This window comes from Antedon mediterranea, chromosome 1 (assembly GCF_964355755.1).
Source record: "Antedon mediterranea chromosome 1, ecAntMedi1.1, whole genome shotgun sequence".
NCBI classification, from domain to species: Eukaryota; Metazoa; Echinodermata; class Crinoidea; order Comatulida; family Antedonidae; genus Antedon; species Antedon mediterranea.
In genome coordinates, this window is record NC_092670.1 from 38778084 (window position 1) to 38792346 (window position 14263).

Consider the following 14263-nt stretch of genomic DNA (forward strand, 5'->3'; position numbering starts at 1 on the left):
CCCCCCACCGCTGTTGATAGCGAATTGAAATAAAATCAAATAAAAGTAAAATAAATAGGCCTAATATAGGCCTAGGCCTAGCCTAACCTAGGCTATAGCCTAGCTAGACTTAGTATAGGCCCACTAAGCCTAATTAATAATACTAGGTAGGCCTGGCTAGGTCTATATAAGTACGTCACTTCTAGGCCTATAGCCTACACCTTCATAGCATACATGCTGTGTGTTTGTTAAAAACAAGGCATAGGCCTAGGCCTAGGCCTAGCCTCACGCCGGGCCCGGGGCCTAGGACTAGGCCTAGCCTAGCTAGCATTCTACCTAGCCTAGCCTATTACTAGGCTAAGCGCGCCTTCTAGCATAAGCCTACCCACTCTAGGCAAAGACTTGCGTATTTATAAGATATCCTGATGCACTTACAAATGTGTCCAGTAAATATTTCGTTGATTTAAATAGGCTACGTGTCAGGGATGTGTAAGTGTACTCGCGACTGGATGATAACTTTTTACCGCCAGTCCGGAAATCCGCTGATGCTGCTCCTCTGTGATTGGTCAGTAGTTCGTTCGAATCGTCTGCTACTATAACCACGTGCTCGGAGGATAAACCAATCAAATCGCAGAAGAAACTAATCGTCGTGAGGATTAGAAACAGCCACAAAGTATATTAACCGATAATTAACGATAAAAGATCATGCGGTTTTAATCTATTCCACTCGAGAAAAGAAACATAAACCAATAATTATATCATTAAAATTAGATAATTATCGGACAAATGCGATAATGTTTTTAACCATTTACCCGGAAAAATTGGTTGTTCGATAATGACTGATCATGCACACTTTATTTTTTAAAAATAATTATCTGATTGGTTGAAAAAAATAATTTATGGACGCGCATAAGAGAGCTAAACGAACTGAAATTGACACACAAAACTACATAACAATAAGTTTATTCTCTGTACAATTTTTTTTCATGATTACAAATTGCACTCTCAATTGTTACGTTATATAACATAAATAAATTTAAATAAATAAACGTAATTTCTGTTCTTTCATTTTTACATAACCATTATTATTATTAAGCTATTTAAACTTATTAAAATTGATTAATAATCGTGAACAAACAAGTAAATGTAACTAAGTAATATAATTGAATTTCAGGTCTTTAGGCCTTTCTTTATGTCCTGAGATGAAACCATTCATAATACTTAGCCCAACGTCCCGGGTATACAGCGGGTATGATGACCTGCCTTTCCAGGAACGTTGAATGAAGCTCATAGGCCTACTAAACGTGCATTACACCTTGGTTGAAAGGATCATTGATGATATTGCCATGAATGTCAATAAATAACGGAAGATACGTCAAGAAGTCAAGGAAGTCAACAATACCATTACCTTCACGACCGAACTTGTTCACAACCTGAAGGAAACAGATCGAAATAAGTGTACTGACGAAATAATAAAACAATAAAAAGGAACAATGGAATCGTTGAAAAAATAGCAGACGTACAAACTTAATATTGTCTTTGCTTAGTCCTCCTGCTTGCAACTCAACTGATAGATTATCGATGGTAACCTCTCCAGGATACGTCTCGTCATCCTCATCCTCCAGCAGTTGAAAAAGTTCCTTAAAAATGACAAAATAATATATCAATAGTTAAGTTTACAGTACATTGATGGGTGGACGAATTAAAGCAACCACGGACAGTGACGTAAAAGCAACCGTTCAATGTTTACGTAGAAGATTGCCGATTATTGTTAACGATAGCATCGAATAACGTTGACAGAGAAACAGGCTTCAAGCAACACGTGGACGGGTTGGTAAATACAAACACGGACGTCTGTGAATGAATTTGTTTCCAACAGATAAATTAATTATTAATAATGATTATATTAATTACCTTGGCTCGTTGCATCTTGACATCAAGAGCTTCAAAATCCATTTTATTTATCATTTTCTTCACGAAAGGTCTATAAAAATGAATGGAAAGTGAAAGCCTACTGCAGTGCAATAATAATAATAAGCTATATCCTTACGCGTGGTTCCCACTAGGACGCAACGCAAGGACGTAAGCGCAACGCAAACAAACTGACCAATCACACGAATTATTCGAACTGTCGCTTGTCATTGGTCAACTCGCTTGCGTTGCGTTGCGTCTACGTCATTGCGTTGCGTCCTAGTGGGAACCAAGCATTACGTTGTATAACCCACCAATAAAGTTTCCAACTGCGGATTCGATACACGTCTTAACACAACGAAAACGTACCATTACGTCACGATTTATAGACTTAATTGTCATGGTATAAAAAATATATTTTCACTTACTCTAGTCTGGAAACTTTCTCTGATAAGGCAGCTACAACCGTAAATAGTTTAAAGTTTAGCTTGTGACGTTGTGGTAAATTTAAAACCTAAAAATAATAATAAATACGTAGAGATAAAAAGCTTTCTTGGACACGTCCCTTAAGCGTGGTTGTTTCCACTAGAACGCAACGCAGTGACGTATTGACGCAACGTGCTGTATTGCGTAATCACAAGTGGGAACTGACGATGCAAACATCACAGGTTTGATTTCACGCCGGCGGAGGCAAACACAATTATTGGAAGGGAATTTTCTTACGTTGCGTAGGCTGCGTTACGTTGCGTCGCTAGTGTGAACCAGGCGTTCTTAGTTGTTTCTCATTTACAGACAAATTATTCTCTTAAAATACAAACATTGGTATGATTAAGATTAACGATAATAATTATAATATTATTTTATAACTCACGTGATACACATATTGGCATTCCTTCTTTGTGATAAGTTGTCCGTTTACTTGTTGTAATAACGGTTCAATGTCTGAAATGTTCATGTCATGTTCCTGTAAAGAAAAATACAGGTCATATTATACTATCTTCTATATACAGTAGGTATACCTTAGGTCATCATCTACGTACGTCACAATTCTGAAAAGCAAAATGTTCACGACTACGCACGTACCTATCGAGTTAAACAAATCTGGGCCAGCATGCTCATTTTGTTTCTGATGCTCGGACTACACTATCAAACTTTATGTGACAACAAAATGTGATGTATAACATGGACATGATGATGTCATATCACTACCATATTTGGGCATATCACTACCATTTGGGCACATCACACTTTTATTTGTCAAACTATCTAGTTAAGGGTGACATCTCACTCTCGACAGCTGAGTAGTCTTTTCTTTAATCGTTTGATATTCTTTGATTTGAACCAAACTCACCTCAAGCGGATTCATCTTATTATACAGACCACTCTGTGCGCGCCTAAACTCAGGATTGGCCGCTGCCCGGTTGACCTCTTCGCGCCTTTTCTGTTCACTAACTTGCGCAGTAATCAATGAACTCTCTTCCTTCAGCTCCGACAGCCATCTTTCCATATCCTCAAGTTTCTCGTTTGCACGCCCTTGAGCAAGTTTAGCTTTTCTGACATTTGGATCGTTTTCAATCTATATGAAAAAGATAAATTAATAGACCTAGGCTTAAATGTCAAAATACGGTAACTTATAAGCCTTCAAGAGGCAAGTGCAATATTGTCCATACCATTTACAAATAACACTTACCATACGCATGGTTGCAGACGACGTGCGAGCAACAATTTGATCATCTGTTAGTTGTTCTAGGTCAACTTGACGCATTTTGGCGGGACTTGCCCGAGGTGAACCACGAGGTGTTGCTTCAGGAGTCGCACCTACTGTGATTGTTGAATGGTTTTTGTCATCTTTTTTGGTCGCTTTCTTTCCTTTACCTCCTAAAGACGCAAGACCCATTTATAAATATTCCATCAAATCAAAATAAACATTTATTTCCTTCAAAAGCGGAAAAGATTATATTGAAACAAAATCAATAACAGCAATGAAAAAGGTTTCAAGAAGAAAATGTAACGTACACTACACTAACGTATAACTTTTACCAGAGAATCATAAAAGAATTCTGTATAATAATAAATAGAAAGCAAAAGAAGGTGGCAACCTCCAAAAGGCAAGCCTGTGTGGGAGGAGTCAGAAGGTGGCAACCTCCAAAAGGCAAGCCTGTGTGGGAGGAGCCATAAAAAAGTATATAGGCCTACTCTTAGTTTTCAAAACTAGGAGTTTTATTAAAAGAAGCTTATAGCCTCGACTCCAGATCCAGCAAATGCTTCGCTCCGGAATCAAGTAAACAAGAATCTTAGGGCCTAAGAGGTACCGTATTACTTAGGCCTACCTTTTTTCTTCTTCTTGCCAGTTTCATTCTGTGCTGCAGCGCCTCCTTGCTCTCGCACTGTCTTTTCAAGTAGTTCAGTTCGAGCTAGCTGTTTAACTCTCGTTTCATATTGCTCTAAAGAAGAAAAATGTTCTTAAATGTTAAAAAAAATATATTGGCAATAAAGATTTCCTCAGACCTAAGATCTATCTACACTATCAAACTTTAAAAAAAGTGTGATGTACCCAAATATTGTAGTGATATGCTTAAATATAGTAGTGATATGACATCATCATGTCCATATATATGGACACATCACATTTTGTTGTCACATAACGTTTAGTGTAGCTTTATTTTGTTACCTTGGTGCTCGTAAATTTGGGCGTAGAGTTTCTCAATTTTGGAGTAAACGTTGTCTAGAATGAAGTTTAGTTTATCAAGGCGAGCTTGAAGCAAAATCTACAAAACAAAGTAAAACAACAATTTTTATCAGAAAGTAACAGTATTCATTTTAAAAAACACACTAAAAACTAGGCCTAAAAAGTTACATTTGATTAGTGAAACTAAAGAATAATCTTACGGAATCTTCACTTGGTTCAACCCCTGAAGAAAGAGTCGTAGACTGCTCAAGGTCGCTAGTAGGACTGTCTGATGTTTTTCTATTGTCTGACTCTGCTTTTGCTATTTCAGTTGGACTTATGTATTCTTCAGCATCTGGTGATTCTGCCGTACTACTAGCTGTTACAAAAGTGTTCTGAAAGTCGTTACTTTTACTTGTAGAACTAATGAACGATGGTTGTGCTGTAACGTCTGCAGTTGAGAAGCTACTGTCCCATGTATTTTCTTCAAAGTATTCGTCACTATCTTTCTTTGAATTTGTAAACTCTCTGAAAACTCGTTGATAAAAGCCAATTCGTGTTTTCCTGTTTAAAATAGTCAATGAAAATAAATTATGTAATTCAATTTATTGTCATTTGTAAATATATACAACAATATTTATATGCGTCAAGTTGACCTTGAACAACTAACAGATGATCAAATTGTTGCTCGCACGTCGTCTGCAACCATGCGTATGTTAAAATTTATATATTTATATACATTGAAATTAATTGAACGGTTTCGGCTAACAACAAATAAATAGAACTATAAGGTGAAACTAAACCCCACCGGACACCATCCCGGTACTGGTGTATTTTTGTTAGAAGAGTAAGTAAAATTTGAACACGATCACAATCGATAATTAATGACGTCATTTACGTGCGCGCCAACTTTGGCCATGTCATGTCATTAGTGATTATGAAAAGAAAAGTTATAAATAAACACTTACTGAACGATGCAATATTTGGCAAGACAGTCTAGGGGGTCTCTGAGTATAGGGTCTGGGCTTTCTGGAAGGGAAGTCCGCTTTGGTCGATTCCACGACTTTTTCAGTTTTCTAAATTTAAAAAGAAATACCTATAAGTTACTGGTACTAGCCCTAAACTAATGGAAACACTATAGCAATCCATAAGGCATGCGATTCGATTATTCCTACCTCATTTTTCGCTTCCAAATAATTGGTTCCCGTTTAGGAGCAACGGGAGAGGGCAAAGGAATTGGAGTTGGGGTCCGGGGCGGAGGAGTTTCTTCTTTCGGCTGAATGACCGGCGTCGCTGGTAAGGGAGGTAGCACCAATGGTTCCTGTACTGGTTTTCGTAGTGGTGGTGGTGGTTCTGGTTCCGGTGGTATTCGTTCTGGTACTATTGGTAGTTTTGGTAGTTCAACCTTTTCATTTTGAAAGAGAAATACAATAATTATCATAACTATCTATCTCAGTATATGTATGTAGTAATAGTATTATATCAATAGTTAGCAAATAATTTATATAGGCCTTTAGGAATACACCATACCTGTTTAGGCTTCTTAACGGGAGGAATCTTCTTTCTTTTGTTTATCTTCTTTTGTTGATATTTTGGTTTTGTTTCTTTAACTGTAGTCTTCAAATCTAATATAAATCCACGTTAAAAGTGAGTATAAGTCCCTACTCAGATTGTATACCGTATTGTATGTGTAATCTATAGGCCTATATTTCGTTGAAGTTGTACAACCATGGAGTTATCAATTATTGCTCCATGGTACAACCATGGATTACCAAACCAAATTATTTCACTGTAATGATTCTTGATATTCGATATTAGTTACATCCTCATTTCACTACGTCTAAATGCCACCAAAGAGTTAAAAAGCAGTTTAAAAATGTTAGAAAAGGAGGAGAGACGCATCTTTTGACAAAATGCTGGTCAATATTTTGTCTCTCATAAAGGTGATGAGATTACTGGATAGGAGGATGGTGTTAGTTCACTCATTTACCTGGCTGTTTCAGCGCTTTTTCTACTTTCGGTAATTTGGGAGGCGGCAGTTCTTTTAACGTATGTTTTTCTTCTGGTTTTTTGATTGGCTTTACTAACACTATAATAGGAGATGATTAAGCAAAGATGGAAACATAAGAATGACTTTATAAATGGATATGATGGTGACGAAGATAATAGTAGAAGTTTGATAAATGTGACAAGTTGATTGGTAATATGAATGACAGTTATAGTGATGATAGTGAGATATGAAAATGATTGTATTGCTGACGTCATGTTGATATAATCATAATATCCAAAATAGATAGCACCGTAATATAATTTATATACAAAAATATGAAATGCAAATAGATAACGTGATCTAAAAAGCCGTAATATATGTTTGTAAGAGAAAATAATGTGAAGTTATGATAATATAGTCTATATATTGCAATTAGTAAATATTTTCTGTAAATCATTCAACAAAGAGACACAAAGTTGACGCGCGCGTACAACAGTCACTGTTGTACGCGCGCGCCAGCATTGTGTCTGAGTCGTACAATAAACATCAGCGTTTGAACGCGAACACGTTCTCTTTATGAGGGTGCTAACAATATAATTAATACTCTATTTAGTAATCAAATTAGCTTTCCACTTTCAATGATTTTAACCCAGATTTTACTTGATGACTTACTTGGGTTGGTATCGTCGATTTGTGGTAGTGGAGGAGGTTTTGGTGGCGGATCCTTTGGGGGTGGTGGTGTTGGTTCACGCGGGGGTATTGGGGTTTGTTCTTTCTCTGGTGGTGGAGTTGGTTCATTGTCAGAAGGTGGCCGTGGGATTTCGGATGGGTAGTCTGGTGTTGGATAGCGATCTGGAGTAGGGGGTTGTTCAATAGGATGTGTGTCAGCTGAGTTTGTAGAAGAAGGTACCCTCGTTTCAATATCTACGTATAAAGAAATAGTGACGAAGAAACTACAAGTTGTAATTCTATAAATCTAAAATAATCTAAAATATTAATGAAGAAGTACGAGTTCCAATGCTATAAATCTAAAATAATTCAAGATATTAAAAGAAATACAGTAGGCCTGCATTGGGAAGATCAGGAAATCTGCTAATAACAAGTTTATAAAAAGTTCAATTTCGAGATAATAATGATAATAATAATAATAATAATAATAATAAGATTTTTATAAGTGTTTAGTAAAAAAAGCAAGTCTATGAATCCGAAAATAATAAAAACAAGAGAAAGTATTAAATCATTGAAATATAATATATTTGAAAATATAATTGATATGAGGGTTAAGGTGTAGATGACAATATGAAAACGACGATTATTTACCTGGCTCGTCATGAACATCTACTTCCTCTTTTTCTTCTTTTGAATCAGGAATTCTATATACAAAATAAATAGAGAAAGAAAGTATAATTAACAATAGCAACTAAAAACAACCGATAACATTTTGCTAATCATAGTGTCTTATACAAATAAAATCCAGTAGATATCTTAGAATATTTTTGAGTTACATTTGGACAGGAGTTGGAGAGGGTTCACGACTCTCTTCCCGATTTTCTACGACGACGACAGGTGGTGGTGGTGGTGACGTTGGTGGTTCAGGACTAAACCCTACGGGCTCCACTGGTTCTGGTTCCTCTTTATTTTCTTCATCAACCAGCAACTCTTCTACTGGTGAAATTGGAGAAGGTGAAGGTGAAGGCGATGGAAAAGGCGAAGGAGACGGTAAAATAGATGGAACTGGCTTGAGTTTCGATTTAATAACTGGGATCTTAGCTTTTTCAGTTTTTTTGGGAGGTTCCCAAAACTCCGTGGTCTTCTTATCAGTATCTTTTTTAAGTTCGAATTTTTTTGGTTCTTTCCAATCGGAGTCCCGTCTTCTGAATTCCTGTGTTTGTGTAACTGCTTTTGAGCTCTTTTTGATCTCGAACTCTTTGGATTGCGGAATGTCATAGGAGCGATTCTGCGAGAACGGATCAATGGCCACAGTCGATTTTGTTTCATTTGGCTTGATTTTAAATGCTTTTGGAGCTGTAATTAAAAACAGTATAACAAAATTGTTTTAAGATATACGAAGAATGATGGCTGAGGTTCTATTAAGACATTTCGGTAGTTAAATAAAACTTAAGCTCTGTCTACACTATCAAACGTTATGTGACAAAAGAAATATGATGTTATATCACTACCATATTTGTGTTCATCACATTTTTCCAAACTAGTTTGATACTGTAGACAGACCTTTCCTGCTTCTTATCGTTCATTGTGTCTTGCCCTAATAACACACATAAATATTCATTACCCTTGTAAAGGTCTTTCCTTAATTCATCTTTCTTGCGTTGTTGTTCTTCTTCGACTTTTCGCCTAGCCGCCTCTTCCTGTGCCCTTCTTTCTTCCTCTGCTTTCAACCTAGCTTCTTCTCTCTCCTCATCTCTTTGCCTTTGTAGAACTAAGAGTCAAAATACACAGTTAGATGCCAATTGCAAAATATATAAGTGACCCAGGCATGTTTCCTGTGTGCATGCGTAACAAAAATGATTAGTAGACACAACATACATAGGTTACGGATTGAACCAGGGAAGAGTGAAATTTATTAAGAGTAATTTCACTCTTCCCCTGGATTGAACTGATTTTTTCTCGATTGCTGAAATCATGCAAAAAAGAGATAGAGATGACTCAAATATCTGATCATAAAACCATGCAAACTGACAATTAATACACATTTAACAACATCGTTAGTGGACACCACGGCACAACAAACTGTTAGATAAAGGATTCGGAGTTGTAACCTTCTGAGCTAATTGATGTTCCGAGTCCTGACGTCATAGATGACTCGTCATCAGTATGATCACCTTTATTCGTGTTGTGCTTCATTAGAGCTGTTAAGGCAAAGTTTAATACAAGAAAACTGGTTGATTCATACAATATAAAATATCTATTCAATAATGACAAAATAAACAGGTCTAATTTTCTGTAATGTAAAGCTCAACTCAGACAGCGTCGTACGACGAGGCCCAACGAAACGTCTTGAATCTTCGGTGCTGTCTGAGTTAAATCCCGACGAGTCTTTCGATAGCTTCGGGCGTAGTTTTTAGGTCGTCGGGAGAACATTAAACATGTTTAACTTTCTCCCGACGAGATGAGTTGTCGGCACTCGTCGTACGACGCTGTCTGAGTTGGCCTTAATAATAAACATGCAACATTGAATTCGAATAAGACATGTAGCAAATGACTACTAAATACATATTAATATTGATAACCCAAGAAAATTCATTCAATATTAATGCAATTACAAAAAGATGATTTTGATATAGTGTATTTGCTTATGATATTGAAATGAAGAACAAAAAGCGTGTTTTATCTACACTATCAAACTTTACGTGACAAAAATACGATGTGCCCATATATGGACATGATGATGTCATATCACTACCATATTTGGGCATATCACACTTTTTTGTCAAACTAGTTTGATAGCGTAGACAGAACTTTAGTCAGATCAAGAACTAAGACAATTTTAATGATGAGCGAAAATTTGTAATATTAAAAAAGAAAATGTTATAATTACTCAAAATACATTAAAGAAACACCAATATTTATAATTAACAACACAATAGCTTCTTTTTCAATTCCGTACACAATTATTTATGAAAAATCGTGATAAACAATTGCTTAGTAAGGGGATGACGTGGGGGTTTACAGATAGGATACGGCTGCTTGGGGCGTAAGTGGATATAATGGCTGCTATGCCGTACTGTGTTATTTATAAGAATATAAAATAGAAAAAAGACGAACACTTTTAGTTTGTGTGTGGTCTTGTACCCCTTTCACACCAAAAGCAAAACTCCGGAGACACCCCGGAGACACCCCGGAGACACCCCGGAGTTGACGCCCCGCTGTTTGGTGTGAAAGGTAAAATCAAGCAACTCCGGAGTTTAAAACTGCGGGGTTGAACAGCTGAACATTCTCCGGAGAGCGAACTGCGGGGACACCCTGGTGTTTTTGTGTGAAAGGGGTATTGGAAAGAGTGTTAATTGAGAGGTTAGCCAATCCACTGCCTTTAAGCAAATTGAAATGCATGCATCACACAAATCACACAATATATCTAAATCTTAATAAAATCATCACCTTTTTGACAAGCGATACATTTACCTAAAAGAAATTATTAGAGATAAAATTACGCTTGTGATGTCTCCCTTCTGTTATTTATTCATTATAGAAGTAAAAAATGTTAACATTTTACAAACAGGTACATTTTCCTTGAGATTGTTTAACCGTAAAGCCGTATACAGCAATTTACCAATAGTTAACAATTCTGGATACTTACTTATGAGGTGGACAATGCGTGGACATTGTAATCAATAATTGAAAATCGATATTTGTCGATATCAATGCCTATCGCCTTAATTGAGGATATGTGCGAATAATGTCACGTGAAATTAGTTTGATAAATAAAATAAAGTTGACTGTTCTTAATCGTTTTATTTTGTCGTACTTACTTTCATATATACTTGGTTTTACCATGTCTGGTCCATGAACTTGCCTATCGCGTACAAATTGCGGTACGGGTGAGCGCGTTTCGCGTGGAATTGTTGGTGCGTAAACTGGTCCATCCGGCTCCTTTAGCTTATCAACGTGAAAGAAATCTTTTTCTTTCGATAAAGTTTCAGCTATAAGAAAAACGATTAGTTTTTGTTTAATTGCATTTAGAACGATAACAGAATGACTCCCAACAAATGCCAATACCCAAAGAAGTTCACAAACACGGTGTAATATAATAACCGCACAAGTTAATGCTTGGTTCCCACTAGAGACGCAACATAAGGACGTAACGTAAGTTAGTTGACCAATCACAAGCGATGAATTATTCGAACTGTCGCTTGTCATTTACGTCCTAGTGAGAACCAAGCTTAATGGTCTATTATTATCGCTCGTCAAGTTAAGTTAAACAAATATCCAATTAAATTATACATTTACAGTATTTCGAATACTAAACATAGTAAATGCTCACCAGCTCCCATGCGAACCCATTTAGGCAAAGTGGTACTTTCAGGTTTTCCTTCACTGTCGTAGAACACAAAGCCTCCGCCAACTCGACGAGGTTTTGAATTTTTAGTTCTGAAAAAGAAACTCGATTTAGTGATGATGTCATAGCATTACCATATTTAAGCATATTATCACTACCATATTTGGGCACTTTTTTTGTCAAAGTAGTTTGATAGTGTAGACAGAGCTTAAGACTGGATCCACATCACAACATTAGCTGTCACTGAAAACATAACACCTTTCATCACTATCATACCACTATCATACTAACCTAATCATTGTAGTCTGCTAGGAAGCACAGCCTGTATCTTATCGTATCGGCCATCCTAGTATGTGCTCAAAACATAGCAAATAACGGTTACATTATATCATAATTCTCTAATAAAGACTCGTTACCGACTTACTGGGAGGTATGAGATCTTGCGTTGCTATTGGATCTTCCCCATATGCCATCGCCTTGATATTTAAATGTCACATCAGTGGTCACAGAGCCCTCTGCACTATTGTAACTTTCCACCAGACCGTCTCCCAATCCCCCGTAAATACTAACAAGTTCCCCTTCACCGTAACCCCCAGCATCAGACCGACATCCATAGCACAAATTAGGAGTGTCTTCATTCTTTGTTCTGATATCGACAGCGCTTAAGTACTTGGGGTTAAGCGAAGCCGTTCCCGTGAGTTGGACGTATGATCTGCCGACATAGTCTGCTCCGATGTCAGAAACATTCGAAGGTGCTGGTTGGCTAGAGTTTAGTGGATCGATGGTCACACGGCTTTTATTGAAGTCTACATATCCATGTTTTTCCTGTAAAAATATTTAAAAAAAAGAAACATTAAACCATTTATTGTTCATTAAAATATTACTGAATTGCAAAATTAAATATACATTGATAAAAGTGATATCATGAAGCGTTTCGGCTAATACATGCGACGCTGTCTTATCATCTTTTGACTACACATCATAATGTTATATCACTGACATATCAACATACCATATTTAATGCAACAGTAATGCTTTTTCACACGAACTGTAAAAATCCGAAAGTCTTAAGCCCTGTCTACACTATCAAACTAGTGTCATAAAGTGTGATGTGCCCAAATATGATAGTGATAATATATCATAATGTCCATATGGGCACAAGGTTGATAGTGTAGACAAAGCTTTAAAACCCTATTTTCAACAAATCTATTGAACTCAGAGGTTATATAATATAAGATTAAACCACTTTCGTTTTGACTGGGCCGTCAATACAATGCCAATGCATTATACAGTAAAAGTAGGATGAACGTATCAAATGCATGATGTAATAAACAAGTCAATATTATACTTCGTGGTTAGTTGATATAATATTCATTGCCAAGTAGTGCTGAATTTGTTAAGCAAATCAAGGAAGAGTTTAGCAAACAAACCAAATGGACTTTATTGATACATAGTTGATGAGTCTGGAACAAGAACAGTACGCGCAGTATGTCGACGATACAATTCACTCGACAGTTATTGTAATCGATGCACTTATTGCAAGCCTATGCAAAGTGAGCAACTTATTGTTTTATACTTAGGCCTAAAGGGGGTCAAAAGGCATAGAAAAGAAAATTATAACAACACGGCATTTATTTAGATAATTTCATTTTGTATTACGTTTTTTACATACCAGGGAAGAGTGTAATTACTCATTTTTAACCAATCTAACCGCACCAAATACTTTCACTCTTTTTCAGGTGCCAAGGGTACGGTAGCTATCTCGGTCTAGATCGGGTCTAGGCCCCTCTTCTGAAGGTACAGTAAGCCCTAACTTACCCTGAATCCACCCCCTACAAAATTCGTAGCAGATACCAGCGGCTTACGATGAGGCAATAATTTGGCTTTGTACTTCTTATTTCCTCTAAAACCTGCCACATGAGTCCCCATATTTCTGCCACAACACATAGCGAAATGTTTTGATCGAAAACGAAGAGGTTTCTACCAAATTGTCCTAATGCCACATTATTTATTCAAGCGGAACTATTTTGATAGTTTCCACGGAAACATATACTTTCATTTTATTGTTAGATCCAGTTTCATTGATTTTATTTATATTTTTTGTTAATGTATTGTTCTAAAAATGGTCCAATGGTTAGGCGAAGATCGTACTAAATTGATATTCTTTCATCATCGACTCAAATTCATTACACGATGTTCACTTATAAAGCTCTGTCTACACTATCAAACTAGTTTACAAACAAATGTTGATGTACCCAAAATATGGGTCATCATCATCATGTCCATAGGCCTATATGGGCACATTTTTTTGTCACAAGTTTGATAGTATAGATAGAGGTTTACCTAAAGAACTTGATTTATTGTAGCCTGCAACGTTTGATTTTACAGTAGTGATTGAACACCCTATGAACAAAAACTGTGTAATTTTTGCTATCTGTTGTTATTACGTTAATCATCAAGACGGGATTGCTTTCGTCCGTATGGACAGGCGCTTATATCGATCCGGGTTTTTATTGTTAGGCCTATCATTTTGTCCGAGTGTGTCATTTGATTATGATCGATTGGTTTCGCCACCTCTTCAAGGTGACATAATTAAAGAATGGAACATAAGATTGTTTAGACTTAGGCTAATTAAACTATATTGGAGAAGTTACATTTAGATATTCCAGTGCCAGTCACTAGCAAAATTAATGTTTAG

General features: G+C 36.5%; 2 protein-coding genes across 4 annotated transcripts in view; one reads left to right on the forward strand and one right to left on the reverse strand.

Annotated features, from left to right (window-relative positions):
- Positions 1 to 986: 986 nt before the first annotated feature.
- Positions 987 to 13537, reverse strand: LOC140059976 (uncharacterized). Of its 3 annotated transcripts, XM_072106027.1 has the most exons (24): positions 13384 to 13537; positions 11990 to 12390; positions 11551 to 11657; positions 11039 to 11209; positions 10668 to 10691; positions 9329 to 9418; positions 8842 to 8988; positions 8054 to 8573; positions 7869 to 7921; positions 7221 to 7472; positions 6549 to 6647; positions 6089 to 6183; positions 5734 to 5963; positions 5527 to 5634; positions 4780 to 5122; positions 4562 to 4658; positions 4221 to 4334; positions 3581 to 3768; positions 3242 to 3466; positions 2762 to 2854; positions 2319 to 2404; positions 1894 to 1963; positions 1503 to 1619; positions 987 to 1412 (listed from the first exon to the last, which is right to left on the reverse strand). In XM_072106027.1, the coding sequence occupies exons 1-24, from the start codon at positions 13510 to 13512 to the stop codon at positions 1278 to 1280; spliced, it is 3894 nt and encodes a 1297-aa protein (XP_071962128.1). In that variant the 5' UTR covers positions 13513 to 13537; the 3' UTR covers positions 987 to 1277. The 3 variants fall into 3 exon arrangements, with proteins under 3 accessions (XP_071962128.1, XP_071962209.1, XP_071962289.1); XM_072106108.1 differs by lacking the exon at positions 6549 to 6647; XM_072106188.1 differs by lacking the exons at positions 9329 to 9418; positions 10668 to 10691.
- LOC140039194 (lipid droplet-associated hydrolase-like) overlaps positions 4727 to 14263 on the forward strand; it is a 251811-nt gene continuing 242274 nt past the window's right edge. The window contains exon 1 of the mRNA XM_072084793.1: positions 4727 to 4738. The gene's annotated coding sequence lies outside the window, so the exon portion shown is untranslated. The remainder of the gene's footprint in view (positions 4739 to 14263) is intronic.